The 27,975-nt window shown below is 39.8% G+C and overlaps 1 protein-coding gene across 3 annotated transcripts in view; it reads left to right on the top strand.

The window, feature by feature from the left end:
* The window catches only part of PGM1 (phosphoglucomutase 1), a 79,857-nt gene that overhangs the window by 48,435 nt on the left and 3,447 nt on the right, over window positions 1-27,975 (top strand). For all 3 annotated transcript variants that reach the window (XM_037827021.1, XM_037827020.1, XM_037827022.1), the window contains exons 8-10: window positions 15,118-15,253; window positions 22,385-22,568; window positions 27,792-27,926. In XM_037827021.1, the coding sequence (XP_037682949.1) occupies window positions 15,118-15,253; window positions 22,385-22,568; window positions 27,792-27,926 (455 nt within the window). The remainder of the gene's footprint in view (window positions 1-15,117; window positions 15,254-22,384; window positions 22,569-27,791; window positions 27,927-27,975) is intronic.

Below are 27,975 nucleotides of genomic sequence, written 5' to 3'. Positions count from 1 at the left end.
AATAATATTAGCTTTTGAATTTTTCCAAAATATTCTCCTGTAAGGAATCCTGTTAGTACAGTTTTGCCCAAACATAGTTAGCCATGATATCTTTTTTTACTTTTTGGTGGTACCTCCAGTAACATCTGACCTCAGAGACTTGTATAATGAAGCATTGGGCAAAATGGGTCAGGGCCTCGGAGTCTAGTAGGAGCACAAGTTGCTCCTCTCTCACATGGCAGCACTTCAGATACTTAAAGGCGCACTCAGGTACTCTCCTTTCTACTCCAGGATAACTGTCTTTAGTTTCTCCAGTCATTCCTCACTTCCCATGGTTTATAGACCATGTTTCTAGGTATTTCCTAGTTAACCAATGTCCTTCTTAGAAGGTCATGCCCCAAACCGAGCCCAGGTCCTCCAGGACAAGTGAAGAGTAGGATGGAATGATTATTTCTAGTGATTTGCACACTGTACTTTCTTGATATAGCTTTCATTTATGTTACCTTTTGGGACATTTCATAATACTGCTTAGTCCATATAAGTTTGTAGATAATTAAGCCCCTTAAAGATTTCACTCATGAGCATTTGTTAAGAAACAATCCCCATGTTATATTTGTGGAATTGATTTCTTTGAACCAAAGTAATAAACTTTAGACTGTCCTTGTTAAAATTTGTCCACATTTATTTATTTATTTACCCATTCAGCAACTACTAAGTGCCAACTGTTTTTTTCTTCCCTTTTATATCTTTTATGTCCAAAGAGAGAATGCATCATGAGAATAATCTGCACAAGTCCTTTTTCTCTCTCTTTGAAAACAAAAAAAGATAATTGTTCTGTAGTATTCCTTCCTGAGAATGACATTCTAAAACTCATGCTGCATAGCCATGAGTCTCCATGTCTGAGAATGAAGGCAGCTGAATCTATTTAATTGAACTTCTAACATAAAGTTCATTTCCACCCACCAGTTTCCTTGTTGGCGAATGCTTCCAACCATCCCTTTACAATGTTCTCAGGTGGATGTTAGTGAATCTACACGCTTTGGAAGATTTGAATTCTATAGCTTGATTGAGTACTGGGCAATTTATTTCTGTATCTTTCCAGGCTAGAGCAGAGGCGGTTTCTCAGGAAAGCCTCCCTAACCTTTCTGAGTGGGTCAGATCCCCTAATTATTGGCTTCCATGCCTGCCCTTTACTGCACTTATTGCAGCTGTGATTTTATAATGATTAATGAATATTTGATTAATATCTATTGGCTCTACTAGACTATATGTTTATGAGAACAGAGGCCACTTCTGTCTTATTCTCCCTTGTATCCCCAGAGCTTCCCATGGTGTCCAGCATATAGTAGGTGCTCAGTAAACACTTGAATGAATGCGTGAACACAGTATTTGCTTGGAACTCTCCATTTAGACAAACGAAATCTTGGTATTGGAAAGGAAAGGATTTTAAAAGCCATCCAGTATAATTTCCTGTCTAGTGCTGGAATCACAAATGACCAGTCAGTGCTTTTCTGCTAAATGCCCACATCAGTGGAGAATCCACACCTTACCTCCTGCTACAGTCTGGGACTCTTGTGAGGACTCAGTGCTCCCCCCCACCCCACCCCACCCCCACCCCTGCCCACAACCCATTCCATAATCTGGGGTCGGCGGGTAGCCGCGGGGGGGGGGGGGGGGGGGGCAAGGTCTTTGTGAGAAGAAACAAGCTTTTAGTAAAAAAAAGGAGTTCACTTGAAAAAAGGTATAAAGGAGTCAGATTTCAGAAGAACTAGCTTACTAAATAAAACAAATCTCTGGTATTCAAAAGGGGAAAAAAATCCCCATAATATTACTAAGGTTACCAAGTATACATTAGTCTGTTCAGGAACTTTCTCACATGATTATCATAATCACAGAGGCTGGAGCATTTCCTCAGACATCAGCATTACAAAAGCCAAGGATAAAGATGGTTTTGTTAGGGAATCAGGAGTATTCAAGGCTGTGTAATATAGGGGGGGCCAGAACGAGACAGATGAACCTATTACTTTTGGTTGATCTCATGGTGTAAATTTGCTTTCCTCCTAACCATGGAACATGATGTACACATTTATACAACAGTGGCAGGGAAAAGCATCAGTTCTGTCCTACTTTGAACCTGGAGGGAAATTGAAAGTGAAGTCACTGAATGGAAAAAGGAGGCTTGGGGGAGAGAGGGATAGGAAACTGAATTGAAGATTAACTTGGTGTCACCTGGAGATATACCAGTAAGTTATGATCTGGCAGGTCTAGTGGTTAGCAATATTGTTTCTCCTATCCCATCTTTAAAAGGTTCTGGTGATAATATAGGAGTGAGAGCTTGAAGAAGTACATTATTAATGCTTTGCAAGTTAATTTTAATTTTAATTTCTTATTAAAAGTCTTTCATGTTTGCACATCTTTTCATCCTTCCACTCCACAAATTTTTACTGAAGTGACCCAGGCACTGTGTTAGGGTCTGGGGACACATGGTGAGTGAGACCTCCTTGTGGAGAGCTCCATGGAATTTAGATCTGGGGAAGGAAGTCAGACACTTGCCAGGTAATTACAAGGGCAGTAAGTGGTTGAAGATGAAGTACAGGGTACTCGGAGATTTGTTCAGGGCACCCAACCTGGTTCTGTGGATGTAGGAGATCAGGTTTTCTGTCAGATTCTCTGTCTGTTCTAATTTGCTTAGCTCTTAGGCATATTTTCCTATAGGCTAAAGCATGTTGGGTGGTTCCCAACTGTAGTGATTTCTCAAATGGAATTCCCCAATAGAATAGGCTTATACCCTAATTACAGTGAACTCAGTTAAACGTTATCTGCATGCCTCTCTCTCTTACCTGTCTGTCTGTGCTCACCTGTAAGGGAAGGGGGCATGTCTTATTCATCTTGGTGTTTTCCCACATGCTTGAAGCATGCTGGGCACTGATTTGTATTTGTTGAGTATGAAATGAAGTTTATCTTAACATCCAGTTCCTGCAATCAAGCATTTACTACTTCACCAAAGGCACATCATGGAAAAGAAACAGACGTCCAAGGCAATGCTAAACAGAAAATTTAAGGGTCTCTAGGGGAGAGTCCTTTGGGGTCTGGAGGGAATCTGGAAAAGGGTTCCTGAGGAGCTCGCCCTTCCTCTCTGGGTAAAGCCATTTGTACAGAGGAAAGCAAAGCAAACAGGACTATGGACGAGTAGTCTGAGCCTCCCAGCCAGGCAAATTGAATTTTTTTTTTTTTAATCTTCATTTTATTGAGATATATTCACATACCACGCAGTCATACAAAACAAATCGTACTTTCGATTGTTTACAGTACCATTACATAGTGGTACATTCATCACCCAAATAAATCCCTGGCACCTTCATTAGCACACACACAAAAATAACAATAATAATAATTAGAGTGAAAAAGAGCAATTGAAGTAAAAAAGAACACTGGGTACCTTTGTTTGTTTCCTTCCCCTGTTTTTCTACTCATCCATCCATAAACTAGACAAAGTGGAGTGTGGTCCTTACGGCTTTCCCAATCCCATTGTCAACCCTCATAAGCTACATTTTTATACAGCTGTCTTCGAGATTCATGGGTTCTGGGTTGTAGTTTGATAGTTTCAGGTATCCACCACCAGCTACCCCGTTTCTTTAGAACCTAAAAAGGGTTGTCTAAAGTGTGCGTAAGAGTGCCCACCAGAGTGAACTCTCGGCTCCTTTTGGAATCTCTCTGCCACTGAAGCTTATTTCATTTCCTTTCACATCCCCCTTTTGGTCAAGAAGATGTTCTCCGTCCCACGATGCCAGGTCTACATTCCTCCCCGGGAGTCGTATTCCACGTTGCCAGGGAGATTCACTCCCCTGGGTGTCTGATCCCACGTAGGGGGGAGGGCAGTGATTTCACCTTTCAAGTTGGCTTAGCTAGAGAGACAGGGCCACATCTGAGCAACAAAGAGGCATTCAGGAGGAGGCTCTTAGGCACAACCATAGGGAGGCCTAGCCTCTCCTTTGCAGCAACCGTCTTCCCAAGGGTAAAACCTGTGGTAGAGGGCTCAACCCATCAAACCACCAGTCCCCTATGTCTGTGGTCATGTTAGCAACCATGGAGGTGGGGTAGGCGAATACCCCTGCATTCTCCACAGGATCCTCAAGGGGGCACTACATCTTTTTTTTCCTTGTTTTTCTTTTCTTTTTTTTTTTTTTTTTAACTTTCCCTTCTTTTTTAAATCAACTGTATGAAAAAAAAAAGTTAAAAAGAAAACAAACATACAATAAAAGAACATTTCAAAGAGACCATAACAAGGGAGTAAGAAAAAGACAACTAACCTAAGATAATTGCTTAACTTCCAACATGTTCCTACTTTACCCCAAGAAAGTTACCTAATATAGCAACATTTCTGTGAACTTGCTCCTACTATATCCATCAGAAATTAACAGACCATAGTCATTCCTGGGCATCCCCAGAACGTTAAATAGCTTATCTGTTCTTCTTGGATTATTGTTCCCCTTTCCTTAATTGCTCTCTATTGCTAGTTCCCCTACATTCTACATTATAAACCATTTGTTTTACATTTTTCAAAGTTCACATTAGTGGTAGCATATAATATTTCTCTTTTTGTGCCTGGCTTATTTCGCTCAGCATTATGTCCTCAAGGTTTATCCATGTTGTCATATGTTTCACGAGATCGTTCCTTCTTACTGCCGCGTAGTATTCCATCGTGTGTATATACCACATTTTATTTATCCACTCATCTGTTGAAGGACATTTGGGTTGTTTCCATCTCTTGGCAATTGTGAATAATGCTGCTATGAACATTGGCGTGCGGATATCTGTTCGTGTCACTGCTTTCCGATCTTCCGGGTATATACCGAGAAGTGCAATCGCTGGATCGAATGGTAACTCTATATCTAGTTTTCTAAGGAACTGCCAGACTGACTTCCAGAGTGGCTGAACCATTATACAGTCCCACCAACAATGAATAAGAGTTCCAATTTCTCCACATCCCCTCCAGCATTTGTAGTTTCCTGTTTGTTTAATGGCAGCCATTCTAACCGGTGTTAGATGGTATCTCATTGTGGTCTTAATTTGCATCTCTCTAATAGCTAGTGAAGCTGAACATTTTTTCATGTGTTTCTTGGCCATTTGTATTTCCTCTTCAGAGAACTGTCTTTTCATATCTTTTGCCCATTTTATAATTGGGCCGACTGTACTATCGTCACTGAGTTGTAGGATTTCTTTATATATGCAAGATATCAGTCTTTTATCAGATACATGGTTTCCAAAAATTTTTTCCCATTGAGTTGGCTGCCTCTTTACCTTTTTGAGAAATTCCTTGGAGGTGCAGAAACTTCTAAGCTTGAGGAGTTCCCATTTATCTATTTTCTCTTTTGTTGCTTGTGCTTTGGGTGTAAAGTCTAGGAAGTGGCCACCTAATACAAGGTCTTGAAGATGTTTTCCTACATTATCTTCTAGGAGTTTTATGGTACTTTCTTTTATATTGAGATCTTTGGTCCATTTTGAGTTAATTTTTGTGTAGGGGGTGAGGTAGGGGTCCTCTTTCATTCTTTTGGATATGGATATCCAACTCTCCCAGCCCCATTTGTTGAAAAGACCATTATGACTCAGTTCAGTGACTTTGGGGGACTTATCAAAGATCAGTCGGCCATAGATCTGAGGGTCTATCTCTGAATTCTCAATTCGATTCCATTGATCTATATGTCTATCTTTGTGCCAGTACCATGCTGTTTTGGCAACTGTGGCTTTATAATAAGCTTCAAAGTCAGGGAGTGTAAGTCCTCCCACTTCGTTTTTCTTTTTTAGAGTGTCTTTAGCAATTCGAGGCATCTTCCCTTTCCAAATAAATTTGATAACTAGCTTTTCCAAGTCTGCAAAGTAGGTTGTTGGAATTTTGATTGGGATTGCATTGAATCTGTAGATGAGTTTGGGTAGAATTGACATCTTAATGACATTTAGTCTTCCTGTCTATGAACATGGAATATTTTTCCATCTTTTAAGGTCCCCTTCTATTTCTTTTAGTAGAGTTATGTAGTTTTCTTTGTATAGGTCTTTTACATCTTTGGTTAAGTTTATTCCTAGGTACTTGATTTTTTTAGTTGCTATTGAAAATGGTAGCCTTTTCTTGAGTGTCTCTTCAGTTTGTTCATTTCTAGCATATAGAAACATTACTGACTTATGTGCATTAACCTTGTATCCCACAACTTTGCTAAATTTGTTTATTAGCTCTAGTAGCTGTATCGTCGATTTCTCAGGGTTTTCTAGATATAAGATCATATCATCTGCAAACAATGACAGTTTTACTTCTTCTTTTCCAATTTGGATGCCTTTTATTTCTTTGTCTTGCCGGATTGCCCTGGCTAGCACTTCCAGCACAATGTTGAATAACAGTGGTGACAGCGGGCATCCTTGTCTTGTTCCTGATCTTAGAGGGAAGGCTCTCAGTCTCTCACCATTGAGTACTATGCTGGCTGTGGGTTTTTCATATATGCTCTTTATCATGTTGAGGAAGTTTCCTTCAATTCCTACCTTTTGAAGTGTTTTTATCAAAAACAGATGTTGGATTTTATCAAATGCTTTTTCAGCATCTATTGAGATGATCATTTGATTTTTCCCTTTTGACTTGTTAATGTGTTGTAATACATTGATTGATTTTCTTATGTTGAACCATCCTTGCATGCCTGGAATAAACCCCACTTGGTCATGGTGTATGATTTTTTTAATGTGTCTTTGGATTCGATTTGCAAGTATTTTGTTGAGGATTTTTGCATCTATATTCATTAGGGAGATTGGCCGGTAGTTTTCCTTTTTTGTAGCATCTTTGCCTGGTTTTGGTATTAGATTGATGTTAGCTTCATAGAATGAGTTAGGTAGTGTTCCATTTTCTTCAATGTTTTGAAAGAGTTTGAGTAAGATTGGTGTCAGTTCTTTCTGGAAAGTTTGGTAGAATTCCCCTGTGAAGCCATCTGGCCCTGGGCATTTATTTGTGGGAAGATTTTTGATGACTGATTGGATCTCTTTGCTTGTGATGGGTTGGTTGAGGTCTTCTGTTTCTTCTCTGGTCAGTCTAGGTTGTTCATATGTTTCCAGGAAATTGTCCATTTCCTCTACATTATCCAGTTTGTTGCCATACAGTTGTTCATAGTATCCTCTTATAATTTTTTTAATTTCTTCAGGATCTGCAGTTATGTCACCTTTTTCATTCATTATTTTGTTTATATGGGTCTTCTCTCTTTTTGATTTTGTCAGTCTAGCTAGGGGCTTGTCAATCTTGTTGATCTTCTCAAAGAACCAACTTTTGGTGATATTTATCCTCTCTATTGTTTTTTTGTTCTCTATGTCATTTATTTCTGCTTTAATCCTTGTTATTTCTTTTCTTGTATTTGGTTTAGGATTGGTTTGCTGTTCATTTTCTAGCTTCTTCAGTTGATCCATTAGTTCTTTGATTTTGGCTCTTTCTTCCTTTTTAATATATGCGTTTAGTGCTATAAATTTCCCCCTTAGCACTGCTTTTGCTGCATCCCATAGGTCTTGGTATGTTGTGTTCTCATTTTCATTCGTCTCTATATATTTAGCAATTTCTCTTGCTATTTCTTCTTTAACCCACTGATTGTTTAGGAGTGTGTTGTTTAACCTCCAGGTATTTGTGAATTTTCTAAGTCTCTGATGATTATTGACTTCTAATTGTATTCCATTGTGGTCAGAGAATGTGCTTTGAATAATTTCAATCTTTTTAAATTTATTGAGGCTTGTTTTATGTCCCAGCATATGATCTATTCTGGAGAAAGTTCCATGAGCACTAGAAAAGTATGTGTATCCTGGTGATTTGGGATGTAATGTCCTGTATATGTCTGTTAAATCTAATTCATTTATCAGATTGTTTAGGTTTTCAATTTCCTGATTGGTCTTCTGTCTGGTTGATCTATCTATAGAAGAGAGTTATGTGTTGAAGTCTCCCACAATTATTGTGGAAGCATCAATTGCTTCCTTTAGTTTTGCCAGTGTTTCTCTCATGTATTTTGTGGCACCTTGATTGGGTGCATAGACATTTACGATTGTTATTTCTACTTGCTGAATTGCCCCTTTTATTAGTATGTAGTGGCCTTCTTTGTCTCTCAAAACATCCCTGCATTTGAAGTCTATTTTATCTGAGATTAATATTGCTACACCTGCTTTTTTTTGGATGTAGCTTGCATGAAACAATTTTTTCCATCCTTTCACTTTCAGTTTCTTTGTGTCCCTGTGTCTAAGATGAGTCTCTTGTATGCAACAAATTGATGGTTCATTTTTTTTGATCCATTCTGCGAATCTATATCTTTTAATTGGGGAGTTTAATCCATTAACATTCAACGTTATAACCGTGAAGGCATTTCTTGAATCAGCCATCTTATCCTTTGGTTTATGTTTGTCATATTTTTCCCCCTCTGTCTATTAATATCCTTTATTGTACCCATACCGAATCTCTTTAGTACTGAACCTTTCTCCAAGTCTCTCTGTCCTTTCTTTGTTTCTCTGTCTGTAGGGCTCCCTTTAGTATCTCCAGTAGGGCAGGTCTCTTGTTAGCAAATTCTCTCAGCATTTGTTTGTCTGTGAAAAATTTAAGCTCTCCCTCAAATTTGAAGGAGAGCTTTGCTGGATAAAGTATTCTTGGCTGGAAATTTTTCTCACTCAGGATTTTAAATATATCGTGCCACTGCCTTCTTGCCTCCATGGTGGCTGCTGAGTAGTCACTACTTAGTCTTATGCTGTTTCCTTTGTATGTGGTGAATTGCTTTTCTCTTGCTGCTTTCAGAACTTGCTTCTTCTCTTCTGTGTTTGACAGTGTGATCAGTATATGTCTCGGAGTGGGTTTATTCGGATTTATTCTATTTGGGGTTCGCTGACCATTTATGATTTGTGTATTTATGTTGTTTAGAAGATTTGGGAAGTTTTCCCCAACAGTTTCTTTGAATACTCTTCCTAGACCTTTACCCTTTTCTTCCCCTTCTGGGACACCAATGAGTCTTATATTTGGACGTTTCATATTATCTATCATATCCCTGAGGTCCATTTCGATTTTTTCAATTTTTTCCCCATTCTTTCTTTTGTGCTTTCATTTTCCATTCTGTCATCTTCGAGGTCACTGATTCGTTGTTCAGCTTCCTCTAGTCTTGTACTATGAGTGTCCAGAATCTTTTTAATTTGGTCAACAGTTTCTTTAATTTCCATAAGATCATCCATTTTTTTTTTAGTCTTGCAATGTCTTCTTTATGCTCTTCTAGAGTCTTCTTGATTTCCTTTGTCTCCCGTACTATGGTCTCATTGTTCATCTTTAGTTCTTTGAGTAGCTGCTTTAGGTGCTGTGTCTCTTCTGATCTTTTGATTTGGGTGCTTGGGCTTGGGTTATCCATATCGTCTGGTTTTTTCATATGCTTTATAATTTTCTGTTGTTTTTGGCCTCGTGGCATTTGCTGAACTTGATAGGGTTCTTTTAGGATCTGTAGACCAATTGAAGTCCTTATCTCTAATTTATCAGATCTACAGCTTCGTGGAGTACACTTTCTCTAACTAACCAGCAGGTGGCGTCCACGAGCCACCTGTTCTCCACAAGCCAGTTCTCCCCTGCTTAGCCTTTTTGGTGAGTGGGGGAGTGAGTCTTGTGGGGTCCAATTAGTGTACCAAGCTTGCGTGTGTAGTTGGTGTTGCCTGCCCTGTATATGGGGCGTGTTTCTGGGCAGTCAGGGAGGGGGGGGTGGCTCTAACAATCAAATCTCCCTGGTGATCCTAGAGTTTTAAGGCTGCTGCAATAGTCTGATCCTTCAGTTCAGTCCTGCCACAGTTTGTCTCTGCCACTGACCCACAAGTCCTTGGTATTGGCGTATGGCTCCTGAGACTTGCAAGTGGGCCCCTCTTCCAGGCCGTGCACCCCCTGGTCCTCTGTTGAGGGATGACTGTGCTATGTCACAGGTGAGTGCCGTCCCCCCAGGGCAGTTCTGGGCTGCTGGGCTGTGTAGGGAGGCTCCCAGTCTGCTGAAATGATGGCTGAATGGGGCTTTGTTAATTCACACTGCTCTACCTTCCCAACTCTGGGACAATCAGCTGAGGTTGCAGGGAAGGCTAATGTCCACGCCCAGTTTTGTGGTGTGTGCCTGTTATTTGAAGCACTTCCGTCACACTGGGTTGTCTGGGGCAGTTCTGGGCTATGGGGCTGGCGATGGGCAGGAGTGTTTCCTGTCCACCAGGATGATGGCTGTGAGCGGACACCCCCCTTTTCTTGGGAAGTTGTGGTGTTTAGTGAATTTTCTCAGCCACTGGATTATTGCATTTTGTCTCAGAGCTCTCCTAGTTCCGCTCTTGACTTGACCTGCCCAAATTGCAGGTCTTTGAAGCTTTCTGTATTGGGCTTCTTAGAGTAATTGTTTTAGAAAAAGAAAAAAGGATTAAAAAAAAAAAGAAAGAAAAAAAAAGGGCCCTCCTCAGAGATCTAATGGGTTATTGAAATGCTAAGAGACAAAGCAACCAGGGCCATTAAGGAAAGGTCCACAGGGCAGAGACATCAGCTTTTCTTCGGGATTTGCATATGCGCCTCAGGGCCTGAGCTAGGGCCTGGGCTCTGACCTTCCCCCTTCTATGTTCACCAGAACTCCAAAAATCCTCCTCTTTTATTTTGGAGTTTTTCGTGTTGTTTTTTTTCTATGCCTGTCTCCTCTCTGCTGGGCTGGCTGCTCTCAGATTCTCTGGTGTCTGGTCTCAGTCTATCTATGGTTGGAGTTTGGATCAGCAGAATGAGTTTCCGATAAGGGCTGCCACTGCAGTTCTCCCTTCTCCTTCCTGGAGCTGACAGCCCCTCCTCCCACGGGACTGAGCCTGGCAGGGAGGGGCGCGGGTCCCCTGGCTGCAAAAACTTACAGATTTCGCTGATCTCAGCAGTTCCACGTTTTCATGAGTGTTGTATGAAGTATGCCCAAAGTCAGATTGCTCTGTGGTGTCCAGTCCACGCAGTTCCTGGCTTTCTACCTACTTTCCTGGAGGAGTAACTAAAACATACAGCTCACCAGTCTGCCATCTTGCCCCGCCTCCCAAATTGAATTTTAACCATTCTTTGGAGAAACCCTCATTAAGAACTGGCTGTGTGCCTTGCACCAACTGGGGATAGGCCTCAGCATCTAGGGTAAGAATAGACAAATAATGATGCAGTAGGGGTAAGCACAGAGCTCTGTAAGAGAACCCAAAAAGGGGAGGCAAAAAATGCATCTCGGACGAGGGCCAAGTTGAATGCAATTGCAGGAGATGTTACCCAAGCTAATAGGTGTATGTGGGGGAGAAATTTCCAGGCAGAGAGAACAGCATCTTCAGGGACTAGAGGAAAGCTAGAGACACAGAAAGAGAAAGAGAAAGAGAGAGACAGGCAGACAGACAGGTTCTGGTGCTTTCAGAAAGCCCCATGTAGCTGTTTTGGACATGCCGTGTCCCCATGCTCAGGCCCGTCGCCTGGCAGGGTCAGGGACCCAGGCAGCACCTGAGACACCCATACTGGTAAATGTAACTCAATCCCTAAATGTCAGCAAGGGCTGATATTTCTCTTGGCTGAGACCAAGAGTGTACCCTGACTGAGCTGAGTTTGTACTTACCACAAGTTGCTGATTAGGCTGAAGTGAAGTGACAGGTGTTTGAAGATGCTGAAAGGGCAGAATTCCCAGGTGCTCAGTCTGTTACTGAGCTCGACTGAGTATGAGGAGCCCCAGTGCAGAACTCAGTGCAAAAACCTGGGCCTAGCAGTCCTTGTGGACGTTGTTTTCCATTTTCTCCAAGTTAAGTGAGCTTGGCCTCTTTTCCTTCTTTTTTTTAAATTTAAAAAAAAAAAAAGATACACGTAATTCATGTTCCTTATGGGAAAATTAGATAAGGATGAAGGAAAATAACCACTGTAATCACATTGCCCAGAGAAAAGAGCATATTGGTATATATTCTTCCATTTTCTTCCCCAATACGTACAGTTAGGGAGCATTGCTTTTGAAAGCTTAAAAAGATCAGTGGAAAACATAATAATTTCCCCCTTAAAAGTTTTTTTTTTTTATTCTCTGCTTTGTTCATAATAGAATCTTGCATTTATATAGTACTTAACAGTTTATATAATATATCCACTTTATCACAGTAAATTCTCACAGCTGTGTGAGAAGGGAAGCATAAACTCCATTTAAGCTCAGAAAAGTTAAGTGGTTTGTACAGATTCCAACAGCTTATCAGTAACAAAACCTCAAATTTAGGTTTTCTGACTCTTAAGTGTAAGACATTTTCCACTGAACCACAACTGCAAAAACAATAGCTTTGTAAACACACATGTATACATGTACTCGTGCACACACATTTGCATGTGCATATATGACACATGTGTACACTGTGTGCCATTGCTTTTTTTCACTAGAAATATGTCACCATTCATCAGAACACTGAAGGAAATGAAATATACCCAGTCTTCATGGGTATTATTCAGAATTACCTAGAGTTTTGATACATCCAAGGTAACAAGTAAGATTAATCAGAATTTCCAAAGAGACTGTGATCATGCAAATGGAATAGAATATTTGTTTATTTATATTACCCAGGACAGATATTTCATTTATAATATTGGGTGTGTAATTTATTATCTCCAAATAACTCAGCGTCAGGTGAGATTTTTAGATTTTATTTTCATTTCAAAAGGAAAGAAAAAATCACATACCTGGTTCAGAACAGAAACACTGCCCCAATGCTTTGATTCATTCTAGCCCCAAAGAAAGAAAGAGGGGAGAAGAAGGAGAAGGAACAGGAGGAGGAGGAGGAGAGACAAGAAAAGGAAAAAAGGGATGAAAAACCCTCAGGAACACAAGCAACTAATTCCAAGAAGTATACTGATGTCATGAATTTCTAGTATATGGGAAGCTGCCAGAATCTTGCTTCTTGGGATGAACTGTTGCCAAAATATGTCATCATTTGCAAAAGCCCTAAGAGGCAGACAGCTAACTTTTTTTTCTTTTAAATAGCAGTAAAGGCAAATAGAAACCCATAGATAAATAAACATAGGTGAACATTTTCAATTTGTGATTGAGAATGCTAAAAATATTACCTAATGTCTCTAGTTTTACCAGCATTCAGGTTTTGAGGACTGTTTCTACAAGGGATAACCCATTGAAAGGAAAATCTTTTTGAAAGAAAAAGTATGTTTTTATCAATCAAAAAGAGAAAGAGAAAATGTTAGAGTAGATTAATTGATTAATTCTTTCATGCATTTTTCACAGTTATCATATTCCATGTTCTACACTGGTTACCAGTCTTAGTTAAAAGAGAGTCTCTCTGCTGTCAAGAAGCTTATGGGTTGTGGGGAGACAGGCTCAGAAACAGATGTTTGAAGAGGATGGTCTCAAACCAATGTTCTTAGCATATCCCTATAGGAAAAGAAAGGGAAAGGAGCTGGTAACTGCCTAGGGAAGCATCGGGATAGTCTCACAGAGAGGAGAGGGCATTTAAACTGGTTCTAAAAGGATGAAGAGCAGAAGGGAACAAACATACCTACTATGTATCCAGCAATTGTGCTACATACCCTGACTGTTCTAAAAAGAATTAGACCCAGTAGGAAAGTCAAAAAGGGCTGATAGGTACATAAAGAATTCATGCAGTGCTGGTATCCCAAACACATTGAGATTATAGAGGATTTGTATAGGGTCCTATTTGGAAAGCAGAAAATAGAATTCAATATAGTCTGCTCTCTTTTTTTTCAGAGTAAGGAGTTTAAAGGCAAAAAATGAGAATTCTGCTCCAACATCAGGCCCTTGGTATTAAAGTGTTTCATTCTTTCTTTGCCAAAGACCATGCATTCAAGCACATCCCAAGGAGGCAATTTGTTAATTTTGATAGTGGCAAGGCTTTGGAAGGAGACAGATGTGTCATCGTTTATAAACCAGTCCCTGTTGTTTTAATAGGAGCTGCTAGATCCACACATTGGTACACTTTTAAGGCTTTGATACTTTTTACCAAACTGTTTTCCGGAAGGATTGTAACAATGTACACTCTCAACAGCAGCATGTTGGAATCCCATTTTCCTTACTCCTGCCCTGATACTGGGTATTCTTAATTTCAAATCATTGGTAATTTGTCAAATGAATAGCAGTTTCTTGTTGTGGTTTTAACTTTAATCTCTCTTCTTAAAAATAATGCCATCTTTTTATTATGTTATTAGTTATCTCTATTTATTCTTTGGTGAATTGCCTATTTATATGCTTGACCTGTTTTTCTACTGAGGTTTTGATTTTTCCTTATTAATATACAAGAATATTTTTCTATATTGAATGTATTAAATCTCTATCCTACATTGCAAAGATTTTTTTTTTACAGTTTGCCAATGGCCTTTTAATTTTGTCTATAATAATTTTGCCATATAGAAATGTTAATTTAAAAAATAGGCAAATATATAATTTTTTCCTTTATGAAGTCTGCACATATGTGTATTTACCAACCTCAAGAATTAAAAAAAATTAATGTATTTATCTATATCTTCTAGTATTTAAATTTTCAGTTTTTATATTTGAAGTTTTATCCATCTGGAATTCTTTTGGTATGGTGTTTTGTAAGGATAAAAACTGAAGAAAATTTCCAATTGTTTTGCCAGTTATCCAAACACCATTTAAAAAGTAATCCATCCTTCTCCCAAAGGCTTGAAATGATACCTTTCTCATATATTCAAGTTGCTATGTGCTTGGGTCTTTTTCTAGGCTCTCTATTTTATTCCACTGAGCTATCAGACTGTTTTAATTACTGAAAATTTATAATGGTGAGACATGTTCTGTTTATTTAAATTTTTTGTCTTTTCCTCTCACTTTCATACTCTATATCTTTATAAAGATTTTTATACCTATATCATGTTTGACATATCAATTTCCACAAAATTATTCCACTAACATTTTTGTTGGTATTTGCTTCAAATTTCTAAATTACTTTGGGAAGCACCAACTTCTTATCAGTATTGTGTCTCATTATTCAATATGTGCTTCTCTCCTTCTATTCGAGTCCCCAGTAAAGTTTTGTGACTTGTTTTAATTGGATCTGCATGTTTACAGTTGAGTTTATTTGCAAGTACTTTGGAGACGTCACGTTTCTCACAGCTGCTTGCTCTCTCCCCGCCAGGTTCTGATCACATCCGTGAGAAGGATGGACTCTGGGCTGTCCTTGCCTGGCTCTCCATCTTAGCAACCCGCAAACAGAGTGTGGAGGATATTCTGAAAGATCACTGGCAAAAGTATGGCCGGAATTTCTTCACCAGGTAAGCTGCAGCCTGGCTGGGGTGTGAGATGGGGCGGGGAAGCAAGCTGGAGAATTCTCATGCATACCAGTTCTTTCCTATCGTAAGTGGTAAAACAATCCTAATTCATCCGGCCTCTGTCAACAAGCAATTTTAAAAATAATTGTCAGGGTTGAGATGAAGTTGACTTTTATATCAGCCAAAAGAAAAAAATGAACCTTTAAAAAATTAGTGAGCATTATTCAAAAGAATAAATACTTTGTAAGGATTTTAAACGTGGACATGGTAATAGCACAGGATTTCATTAGAATTTTATTTCTGTCCCTTATTAGATTGGAAAGTCATTTAACATCTCCCTATACCTCAGTTTTCTTATGTGTAGAAATGGGAAATAACACTTATCTATTGTGAAGATTGAATGAATAATTAGTCTGAAAGTGTTTTGTAAACTCTGGGGCACTGAATGTATGAAAACTTTTATTCTTAAATTATGGAAACAATTATGCTTAGTACAAATAAACTTTTGTGGTTCACTAAAATAGGTCCCCAAAGAATTTGTACTTGTCAATACCTCATTCACTGATTTAACAAATATTTACTGTAATCCTGCTTTCTGCCAGGCCGAGGGATTCAGTAGCAAACAAAATACTTAGAATACTTAGTAATTTTTCTTTATCATGCATACTTTTATTTTTAAAAAACATTTTATGTACTTACTTACTTACTTACTTATTACCAGTATTGCTTTTCACTAATTCCAATTTGCCTTCCCCCTAGTATGTGTAATAATCTGACAAAATTTTTCTTGGACCTCACAATTCTAATTCTAGGAAGGATATATGAGAAAAAGAATATTAGATAAATTGTTTATCTGTAAGAAATATATAGAGGTAATTTCTCTGGACCTCAGTTGCCTTTCCTATAAAAGGGTTGGGTTTAACTAGAGAATTAAGAAATTATATTCCAGATTCAAGAGTCCATGATCTCTAGATAGTCAAGAAAGGATTCAACCATAAGCAACTTGAGCGCCTTAATCAAAATCCTTTTATTAACTTTGGGCAAGATCATTGATCTCTTCCTCCCTCAAGTTATTCTTCTGAGGAAATCTTAAGTAATAGCTGCCACCTGCTATCTATCACACAGTATACCTGGGAACCAAGGCAAGCCTCTCTCCTCTCTAAGCACTGGAAAAACCTGGTAATTCAGAACAATAGTCATGAGCTCTCTGGAGTTTAGAGTGTCATGAAAGCAGACCATGTCTCTTTTTGGGCTCTGTGGTATCACCAAATGCCTAACTCATAGTAGACATTGTGTAAATTTTTTTAGATAGGTAAGTGAATGAGTTCATGAATGAACAGTAGGCAGAACTGAATATGGTTAGGAGGAGTTGTTCCAAGAAAGGGTCACTCTTGAATTCCTTAAAGTCCCCTTCTAAAAACTATTTTAACATTTTTAAATCAATTTCAAGTATAACACTAGCCAAGTATTGCCAATAAAGTCCTTAGAATCTACATTTATGATTAGTTAAGACTCCATATACCATCCATTTATTTAACAAAAGTGCTAGGCACTTTTGCATGCATGCATTGTTTCATGACAACCTCAAAACAGTTAGTGATAAGGCAACTGAGATTCTAAAAGATGAATTTGCACAGTTAATAACCGATGGAGGCTGGATTCATAGCTCGTTCTGCCTGATTCCAAAGCCCAGATTCTTTCCACTACACCCTCTGTGCCTAGGATTTATAGAACATTTCCCTCAAACACCCAAAGGTCACAGATGTAAAACACAAACACCTGGTGGTAATTGCTTGCTGTTTATCATTTTAACTGGGAAAAAGAGCTGACTTCAAGATTAAGGGGACTATTTTGTCCTTGATTCATAGAATCCTGGAGCCAGAATAGGTTAGCCTTAATTCCCAGTATTTCTCATGTCTCAGAGGTGTCATCTTGCACATATCATATTTGTTTCACTATTGCAAATATAGACTCTGCTATCTTAAGCCTCTAAAAAAATAAGTCTCTCAAGAGGGTGTGTGCCACTAGGTCAAGGAAAGCTGCCTGCAAGAGTCTTAACCTCATAAGAAAGAAGTCAAGAACAATTCTTAAAGAAAAAAAAAAAAAGAATTTCATTTGAAATGCACTCCCCCCTCTCCCTTGGCCCTTTTGCATTTATATTAGGTCTGGTCTGTCAGGGTGAATTCAAAACCCTTTGGACCAGAATCTGCTTTCACTGAAATGAGGGAAACGTTTCAGATGTGAAGAGTTAGGGTTTGGCCCCTTCATCTTGGCCTTATTTTAGGAAGCTCCTATGGAGACTGAAACTCTCCTTAGCTAAAATCTTAGCAGCTTCAGTCAGGTCCCAAACTGGGAGCAGTCCCTTCATTCACCCCAAAGAAGCTTAAGGGGTTGGTAAGAAGAGCCCCCGAGACATATGTTTGTTAATGCACAATTCTCTAGAGATAACACTGCTCTTAATTCTACCTTCTCAGGATGAGAGAATTGAAGATTAGATAGTATCGCTCCAAATCTCTTTGAAGTTTCTTAAAGCTTTATTCTGTGAAAAAGCCAAGACGGGGGTTTTCTGATTACTCAGAAGCTCCTAACCCTACCGTGAAATCCTCAAAGCTGGTGATTTTTTGGCTCTTCTTTATTCCTACATAACCTTCCCTATCCCCAGTGACTGGCATGCTCATTTATTTGCTAGCTTCTTCTGAAGTTAGGTGGTTTTGGGGAAGGCCAAAAATTGATGAAGAGAGAGAACCTAAGATGGTGGCTGGGAGAGACAGGGCAAAAAAAACACTTCCTTGAGAAATACTAGATAAAAGCCAGAAAGTGACCCAGAACACCAGTTCCAGCAATGCACCAGCTGGACAAGGTCTGCTAAATCCACAGGGACCGTGCACTTGGTGAAACCGGGAGTCTGCGTTCTGAAACGAGTGAGTAAGCCTGCTGAATATCCGGCAGCCACACTGCAGTGTAGGGAAACCATGGTTTGGCGTTTGGAAGTGGACTAGTTCTTTTTTAAAAAACTAAAAAGCGGCTGCAGATATGGCAGCGAGAACTGCACAGTGAAGCACAGCAGGAACGGGCCGTGTGAACACCTCAATATCTGGTATGGAAGATAGCCTTTTGCGCACCTGCTACTAATTGTCTCGGAATGAGGAAGGCAGAGGTGAGCCCAAAGGGGAAAGTAACCACGCCCCTTGCAGCCGTCTTCCCGGCGGACTGGGAACGCTCCTGCCCAGTGCCAGAGCCACAGCCCAGAGCTGTGCCAAAAAACCCAGTGTGACGGGAAGTGTTTCCAGCAACACGTGCACACGCCACAATATCAGGTGTGGACAATAGCCTTTCGTGCACCCACAGCTAATTGTCCCAGAGCTGGGAAGGCGGAGCTGTGTGAAAAGGTGTAAATTAACATGCCCCATACAGCCATCCTTACAGCAGGCTGGGACTTCACCTACATGGCCCAGAACTTCCCTTGAGGGACAGTGCGCACTTGTGATGTAGCACAACCTTCCCTCAGCAGAGGCCCTAGAAGGGCACGGCTGGGAAAAGGAACCCACTCGGAAATCCCAGGGACCATACACCAATACCAAGGACTTGTGGGTCAGCAGCAGAGACAATCTGTAGCAAGACTGAAATGAAGGTTTAAACTCTCACAACAGCCTTAAATCTCCAGGAACACCTGGGAGGTTTGATTATTAAAGCTGCCCTCCCTCCCTAACCACTCAGACACACACCCCATATTCAGGGCAGACAGCACCGACAGCACAACCAAACTTGGTGCACCAATTGGACTCCACAAGAATCAGACCCCCCCCCCACACTACAAAGGCAAAGTTGGGGAGAACTGACGAGGGGAATAGGTGACTCGCGGACGCCATCTGCTGATTAGTTAGAGAAAATGTACGCCACCAAGCTGTAGATCTGACAAATTAGAGATCAGTCTTGGAATAATCTTGCATATCCTATCAAGTAAAGCAAATGCCAAGAGGCCAAAAACAACAGAAAATTTTAAAACATATGAAAAAACCAGACGATATGGATAACCCAAACCCAAACCCCCAAATCAAAAGATCAGAGGAGAGAGAGTATTTGGAGCAATTAATCAAAGAACTAAAGACAGACAACAAGAGCATGGCACAGGATATAAAGGACATGAAGAAGACCCTAGAAGAGCATAAAGAATAAATTGCAAGAATAAATAAAAAAATAGATGATCTTATGTAAATAAAAGAAACTGTTGATCAAATTAAAAAGATTCTGGATACTCATAGTACAAGACTAGAGGAAGCGGAACAATGAATCAGCAACCTCGAGGGCCACAGAGTGGAAAATGAAAGAACAAAAGAAAGAATGGGGAAAAAATAAAAATGGACCTCAGGGATATGACAGATAAAATAAAACGTCCAAATATAAGACTCATTGGTGTCCCAAAAGGGGAAGGGAAGGGTAAAGGTCTAGAAAGAGTATTCAAAGAAATTCTTGGGGAAAACTTCCCAAACCTTATACACAATATAAATACACAAAGCATAAATGCCCAGTGAACTCCAAATAGAATAAATCCAAATAAACCCACTCCAAGACATATTTTGATCAGACTGTCAAATACCGAAGACAAAGAGCAAGTTCTGAAAGCAGCAAGAGAAAAGCAATTCACCACATACAAAGGAAGCAACATAAGACTAAGCAGTGACTACTCAGTAGCCACCGTGGAGGCGAGAAGGCAGTGGCATGACATATTTAAAATTCTGAGAGAGAAAAATTTCCAACCAAGAATACTTTATCCAGAAAAGCTCCCCTTCAAATTTGAGGGAGAACTTAAGTTTTTCACAGACAAACAAATGTTGAGAGATTTTGCTAATAAAAAACCTGCCCTACTTCAGATACTGAAGGGAGCCCTACTGACAGAGAAACAAAAAAAGGAGAAAGAGAGATTGAGAAAGGTTCAGTACTAAAAAGATTCAGTATGGGTACATTAAAGGACATTAAGAGAGAGAGAGAAAAAATATATCTAACAAACATAAACCAAAGGATAGGATGGCTGGTCCAAGAAATGCCTTCACAGTAATAACGTTGAATGTAAATGGATTAAACTCCCCAATTAAAAGATAAAGATTTGCAGAATGGATCAAAAAATATGAACAATCAGTATGTTGCATACAAGAGACTCATCTTAGACACAGGGACACAAAGAAATTGAAAGTGAAAGGATGGAAAATATATTTCATGCAAGCTATAAAAGAAAGCAAGAGTAGCAATATTAATCTCAGATAAAATAGACTTTAAATGCAAGGATTTTAAGAGAGACAAAGAAGGCCACTACATACTAATAATAGGGACAATTCAACAAGAAGAAATAACGATCATAAATGTTTATGCACCCAATCATGGTGCCATCAAATACATGAGACAAACACTGGCAAAACTAAAGGAAGCAATGGATGTTTCCACAATAATTGTGGGAGACTTCAACACACCACTCTATCCTATAGATAGATCAACAAGACAGAAGACCAATAAGGAAATTGAAAACCTAAACAATCAGATAAATGAATTTGATTTAACAGACATATATAGAACATTACATCCCGAATCACCAGGATACACATTCTTCTCTAGTGATCACAGAACTTTCTCCGGAATAGACCGTAGGCTGGGACATAAAACAAGCCTCAATAAATTAAAAAAAAATTGACATTATTCAAAGCACATTCTCTGACCACAATGCAATACCATTAGAAGTCAATAACCATCAGAGACTTAGAAAATTCACAAACACCTGGAGGTTAAACAACACACTCCTAAAATAAATGGTTTATAATGTAGAATGTAGGGGAATTAGCGATAGAGAGCAATTAATGAAGGGGGAACGATAACCCAATAAGAACAGATAAGCTATTGGGGGTAAATTTAACATTCTTTGAATGCCCAGGAATGACTGTGGTTTGTTAATTTCTGATGAGTATGGTAGGAACAAGTTCACAGAAATGTTGTTATATTAGCTGATTTTCTTGGGGTAGAGTAGGAACATGTTGGACTCCCTTGTTAGGGTTTGTTTGAAATATTTTTTTATTGTATGTTTTTTTCAATTTTTTTTAGACAGTAGATTTAAAAAAAAAAGTTAATTAAAAAAAAAAACAATGAAAAAAATATGCAGAGCCCCCTTGAGGAGCTGACGGGGAATGCAGGGCTGTTGGGCTCCCCCACCTCAATGGTTGCTGATGTGCTCACAGACATAGGGTACTGGTGGTTTGAGGGGCTGAGCCCTCTACCACAGGACTTGCCCTTGGGAAGACTGTTGCTGCAGAGTAGAGGCTAGGCCTCCCTATAATTGTGCCTAAGAGCCTCCTCCTGAATGCCTCTTTGTTGCTCAGATGTGGCCGTCTCTCTCTAGCTAAGCCAATTTGGCAAGTGAAATTACTGCCTTTCCTGCTATGGCTCTGAAACCCAGGGGAGTGAATCCTCCTGGCAACGTGGAATATGACTCCCGGGGAGGAATTTAGACCCAACATCGTGGGATGGAGAACATCTTCTTGACCAAAAGGGGGAAGTGAAAGGAAATGAAATAAGCTTCAGGGGCAGAAAGATTCCAAAAGGAGCCGAGAGGTTACTCTTGTGGGGACTCTTACGCACAATGCAGACAACACTTTTTAGGTTCTAATGAATTGGAATAGCTAGCAGTAAATACCTGAAACTATCAAACTACAACCCAGAACCCATGAATCTTGAAGAGGATTGTATAAAAATGTAGCTTATGAGGGGTGACAGTGTGATTGGAAAAGCCATATGAACCACACTCCCCTTTGTCTTGTTTATGGATGGATGAGTAGAAAAGTGGGGGGAGAAAAAAAGAAAGGCACCCAGTGTTTTTTTTACTTTAATTGTTCTTTTTCACTTTAATTTTTATTCTTATTGTTTTTGTGTGTGTGGTAACGAAAATGTCAAAAATTAATTTTGGAGATGAATGCACAACTATATAATGGTACTATAAACAACTGAATGTACGCTTTGTTTTGTATGACTGCATGGTATGTGAATATATCTCAATAAATATGAATTTTAAAAAAAATTGATGAAGAAAGTGCTGAAATACCTTTTTATGATCTGAAGTCAGCCTGTGGGCCTCAACTTCATGACTTCTTCCAGGTATGATTATGAGGAGGTGGAAGCTGAGGGTGCAAACAAAATGATGAAGGACTTGGAAGCCCTGATGTCCGATCGCTCCTTTGCAGGGAAGCAGTTTTCAGTGGGTGACAAAGTTTACACTGTGGAGAAAGCAGATAACTTTGAATACAGTGATCCAGTGGATGAAAGCATTTCAAGAAATCAGGTAGGAACAGATATATGGGTATGTGGGAGAGACACCACAGAGCTTCATTTCTGAAGTCTCAAGGGAAAAAAGAAAAAGGCCCCTTGGTCATTTTTTCCTTTACTGTCCTGTTTTCCTGGGGTATCTCTTCTCAGCTGGTTTTCTGCTGAGGCACACATGATTCTCACAAGTACTCCAAGGGAAAATGGTTTTTGCTCTGGTGCTATGCAATTGCCTATGCCCTCATTCTGAGATTCTTAGGCTCTAGAGGGATTTGTACACCCTCTGGAATTATATGTAAGATGTCCATGTTGAACGTATATGCAAAAAAGAAGCCCCTTTCTAAGAAAGGTGCATAGCAAGGCCAGTTGAGAACTGGACCATCCCTGGATGTGGACAGATTTGTTAGGGTTTCCCTCATTGTGTGCCAGGCACACAAGGCTACAGGCTCGTTCAGCTCTTTCTCCTGGCTTCTCATGAACACCCAGGGACCAGGGTCCTCTTGCCTCTGGTTCTGTCATCTGCTCTTGTCACAGAATGGATGCATTTTTGGTAATTTTGAAACAGTGATAATAAAGAAGTGGGGATACAGATTTCATTACAACTTTCTGGTTCTTTTTCCTGATAGATCCAAATTTTTGGCCTTTCTCCAGGCAGCCAAAGGTTCTTTGGAGTTGGGGGCTGCAAGATTTACTTAAAGTCTCTCTGTAGAGAGCAGGTGGTGGGCAGGTGGATGGAGCATGTTAACCTTCAGTGCCTGGGAATTCCCCTTCCCCAAATTTCTAGCACAAGTGCCTTCCCTTTCTTATCCTTTTTCACCCTCTGTAAGAACTTTGGGTCCTGTATGGATGATTGAAAGTTTTGTCTTAGATAAGAAAAGAGAGACCTAGGGTGGGAGGTATAGAAAAGGGAGGGTGGGGCTAAAAGGATGGCGGAGGAGACACTTTTGTAATAAAACCTTCAGAGAGAGAAAAAAGTTCAGGAAAAGTAAACCCAAACTCTGCACTGTGTCTAGCATCCATTAGGAGGCAGGGAGGGTGGGGCCGCTGAGGTGTGCGTGGGAATGAACACTGGGGCTGCTTGCCGCACTCTCTCTGCACTGAGTAAGAAGCAGCAGCTCCACCTTCAAACTTCTGAGCATTTAGATGGAAGACCAGGCAGGATAAAAAATATTCCTAAGTAGAGTTTCATCTGCAATAAAGTGAAAAGAATTCAGAAGCTTCAAGTTGAAGCTGTAGGGTAAGAAGGCCAACCCTGGTATTTTTGTAGAAAGCAAGAAATGGCAAGTGGGAATTAACTTTATCCTGTCCATGGTAACTAACACAGGTAAGCATTCTGTAGCTCAACTGTTACCTTCACTGTTTTATTTTTAGTGAATATAAACATCATTACAAGGTGCTGTTGACTCTTTTGTCAACGAGGTGCTGACTCTTTTGTTGATTATTGCCTTGAGCTCTTTAACCTGAAATTTTTCTTATATAGGACTTTTCAGGAACCTATGAGCCTTGTCAGTGGGAGGGACTTCTGCATTTCTAGAACAATACTGCTCATCTTTGACAATCTCCAGCACTGCAATTTAGAGAGCCTCTGGTAGAAACTGAGTTTTAGGAAATTAGAGTAGAGGAAAAAGTCCTGGAATGAATGTCAGATAGCCTGGATTCTTCTAGATCCCCTGTGTACCAGCTGTGTGACTTTTGGCAATTCTCTTGTCACTAAACTTCGATTTCCTCATTGGCAAAGTGCAAATCACAGTACTTGTCCTTTCTACCTCACACACTGTGAGACTCAAATGAAGCAAACTGAATGTAAAAATTATTTGGGATCTGCAAAGCATTATGTGAATGTCAAGACTTTTCCTACAGCTCTTGAGCCTTCCAGAGCTAGAAATCAATTAAAAAATACCTCTATTTTGAGCATGGGTCTGTGCTAAATAAACCCTGCCCTCGAATACTGTATACGTTGTGATTACCATTCTGACCTGGCCTCCTCTCTCTCTGTGTACCCCAACCTGACTCTGAACTCCTCCTATTTTGGACATTAGGTGTTCTTGAACTAGTTATGCACGCTCTCACCTCCTGACATTTAGGCATGCCCTTCCCTCTACATGGAACACCTTCCCTCCATCCGTGTTTGACTGAGTTCTCCATGATAACATTTTTTTAATACTGACTTTTTTAAAAAAATGAAAATTCACTTAACATCAAATGCACTATGTTAACCATTTTAAAGTATACAAGCCAGTGGCTTTTAGTACATTCACAATGTTGTGTTACCATCACCACTATCTAATTCCAGAACATTTTCATCACTCCAAAAAGGGCCTCGTACCCTTAAGCAGTCACTCCCCGTTTGTCCACCCCCCAGCCCTTGGCAACCACTAACCTATTTTCTATCTCTATGTATTTGCCAATTCTGGACATTTTATATAAATGGAATCATACAATATGTAGCTTTTTGTGTCTGGCTTCTTTCACTCAGCAAAATGTTTTCAGGGCTCATCCATGGTCCCTTTGACATCTTGGCTTAGACACCTCTTCCTCCAGAAAACTATCCCTGATCTGCAAGCCTGGGCAGATTTCCCTTTTTGTGTTTACATAGTGCTCTGTGCTGACCCCTAGCAAAGCACTCCTCATACTGCACAGCCTATAGCCTGTTATTTTTGACAGTCTCTCTTGCTGGACTGTGAGCAACTCAAGGGCAAGGTGTCTTGCCCAGCATGTTGTCTGTTACATCGAAGACACTCCCAAGTATTTGCTGGTGGAAGGAAGGTGGGAGGGAAGATCATCTGCAGGACCTTTGTATTGACGACTTAGAAGCTGAGAATATTCTTAACTGAAAGGTCATCATAGTAAAATATCTTTTTATTCATTTATTTTTTAATCATCAAGAGACACAGAATTATAGACTTTAAGGTAGTCTGGATCTGTGATCTAGTCCACACTTCTCATTCTAAAGATTTACAGGTAAGATCAACTGACTCGCCCAGCTAGGTCATGGTGTGATTAAGCACTGGGTGGGGTTTGGTGATAAACAGCAGACGAGGAGTTAGTGTCTCTCGTTCTGATCAGTTCAGGCATTATGCAAAGTTCTTATTTTTATGGGAGGGTTTACAGACTCATAAAGACAGAAGGGTCTGCAAGCAACTGTCTTGCCCAGATTCCTTATCTCAGGCCAGAGAATATCACCCAAGAATTCCCAGCCATTTCCTCTGAAGTGAGAAGAGCAGCAAGGAGGAGAGATACTGCCAGGGAGGAATGGCAGAGGGCAGCAGGGAGAAGGGCTGGGGTTGGCCCTGCAGCAAATGCGCCCTGCTCTCAGTTGTTGGGCATCGGCGGGAGACTGGCCATTGGGTCACTGTCAGGAATGGGTCTCTGCCATTTGGGACATTTGACATTTGGGACATTTGACATTTGGGACATTTGATAGTCTGTTTTCTTTTTGAGGCTTTTCTATTTTTGTGTTATTATTTTTTTTTTTTACAGAGGTTGTAGATTTACAGAAAAATTGTGCAAATAATACAAAGTTTCCATGCCCCGCCATACATACACACAGTTTTTTCTCTATTATTTACATTTTGCATTAGTGTGGTACCTTTGTTATAATTGATGAAACCATAATATTATAATTATATTATTAATTGTAACCCATAGTTTACATTAGGCTCCACTATTTGTGTTGTATAATCCTATGGATTTTTTTTTTAAATGTAATTCTAGTAACATATTTACAACCTAAATTTTCCACTTTTAACCACATTCAAATATAGTTCAGTGGTGTTAATTATATTCACAATGTTGTACTACCATCATCACCATCCATTACCAAAACCTTTCATCTTTCCTAGCAGAAACTGTGTACCAATTAAGCATTAACTCCCCATTCCCTACCCCCACCCCATCCCCTGGTACCACGTAATCTAGTTTATGAATATGAATTTGCATATTCTAATTATTTAATAACAGGGAACCCATACAATATTTGTCCTTTTGTGTCTGGCTTATTTTACTCAATATGATGTCTTCAAAAGGTTCATTCATGTTGTCACATGTATCAGAATTTTGTTCCTTTTTAAGGCTGAATAGCATTCCATTGTATGTGTACCACGTTTTGTTTATACATTCATCTGTTGATGGACACTTGGGCTGCTTCCATCTTTTGGCAATTTTGAATAATTCTGCTATGAGCATCAGTGTGCAAATATCTGTTTGAGTCTCTGCTTTCAGTTCTTTTGGGTATATAGCTACAACTGGGATTGCCAGGTCATATGGTAATACATATTAGGAAGTACAGACTTCCTAAGGAGCTGCCAAACTTTCTTCCACAGTGGCTGCACCATTTTATATTGCCACCAGCAATGAATGAGTGTTACTGTTTCTCTGCCTGTTCTCTAGCACTTGTGATTTTCTGTTTTTTAAATAGTAGCCATTCTAGGGGGTATGAAATGGTATCTTGTTGTGACTTTGACTTGAATTTCCCTAATGGCTAATGATGTTGAGCATCTTTTCATGGGCCTATTGGCCATCTGAATATCTTCTTGGGAGAAATATCTATTCAAGCTCTTTGCCCATTTTTTATTTGGGTTGTTTGTCTTTTGTTGTTAAGTTGAAGGATTTCTTTATATATTCTGATATTAAACCCTTATTAGATCTGTGGTTTCCAAATGTTTTCCCCCATGGAGTAGGTTTTAACAAGAAGTTTTAACAAGTTTATCAGTGTTTTAACAAGATGGTCTTCCTCTTGTCTGCCTGAAACCTCTTGTGCTCTGGTTTCAGATTTTCTGTTTCTTTTCCTCCTTAGCAGGAAGGTACAGATTGGCATCCTCTGCATGTACCACATTACTTACCCTCCTTATCTGGGTATCAAATTTCTGCATCCAGCGGCTTTTCCAAGAAGTGGGAGATTTATTTATTAAGCTTCAAACTGAAATCATTGGTCCATACATCAAAGGGAAACAGGGAGGAGAGGGAGGGCCTCGTGTCATCCAGTATCAGCACTACCAAGTCTCCCGCCTCACCCTGAGATTGCTTCTCCTGCATTAGCTAAGCCTGCATTATCTGGACGCAGTGAGAGGTTGACAGAACGCAGATTTCTGAGGCTCAATTGCTGCCATTTATCAAGTATTTAATCCTCCGATAGACCAAGTTTGGATGAGATTTGGTCTCCAAATGGGCCCCTCATAATTTGCCAACCTTCAATCTCCTCTCCAGTATGTGGGGGAAAAACATCTCTGCTTATTTTTTCCAGGGCTTGCGGCTCCTTTTTGCAGATGGTTCTCGTGTCATCTTCCGACTGAGTGGCACTGGGAGTGCGGGAGCAACCATTCGCCTGTACATTGACAGCTACGAGAAGGACATCACCAAGATCTACCAGGACCCCCAGGTAATGCCCAAGCCCTGTGCTCTGATTGGTTCTTCCTGTTAGAGGGAAT

The sequence above is a fragment of the Choloepus didactylus genome, chromosome 2 (assembly GCF_015220235.1).
Source record: "Choloepus didactylus isolate mChoDid1 chromosome 2, mChoDid1.pri, whole genome shotgun sequence".
Lineage (NCBI taxonomy): Eukaryota > Metazoa > Chordata > Mammalia > Pilosa > Megalonychidae > Choloepus > Choloepus didactylus.
The sequence above is the reverse complement of the archived record's forward strand: the minus strand, read 5'-3'. Positions and strand labels throughout refer to the sequence as shown.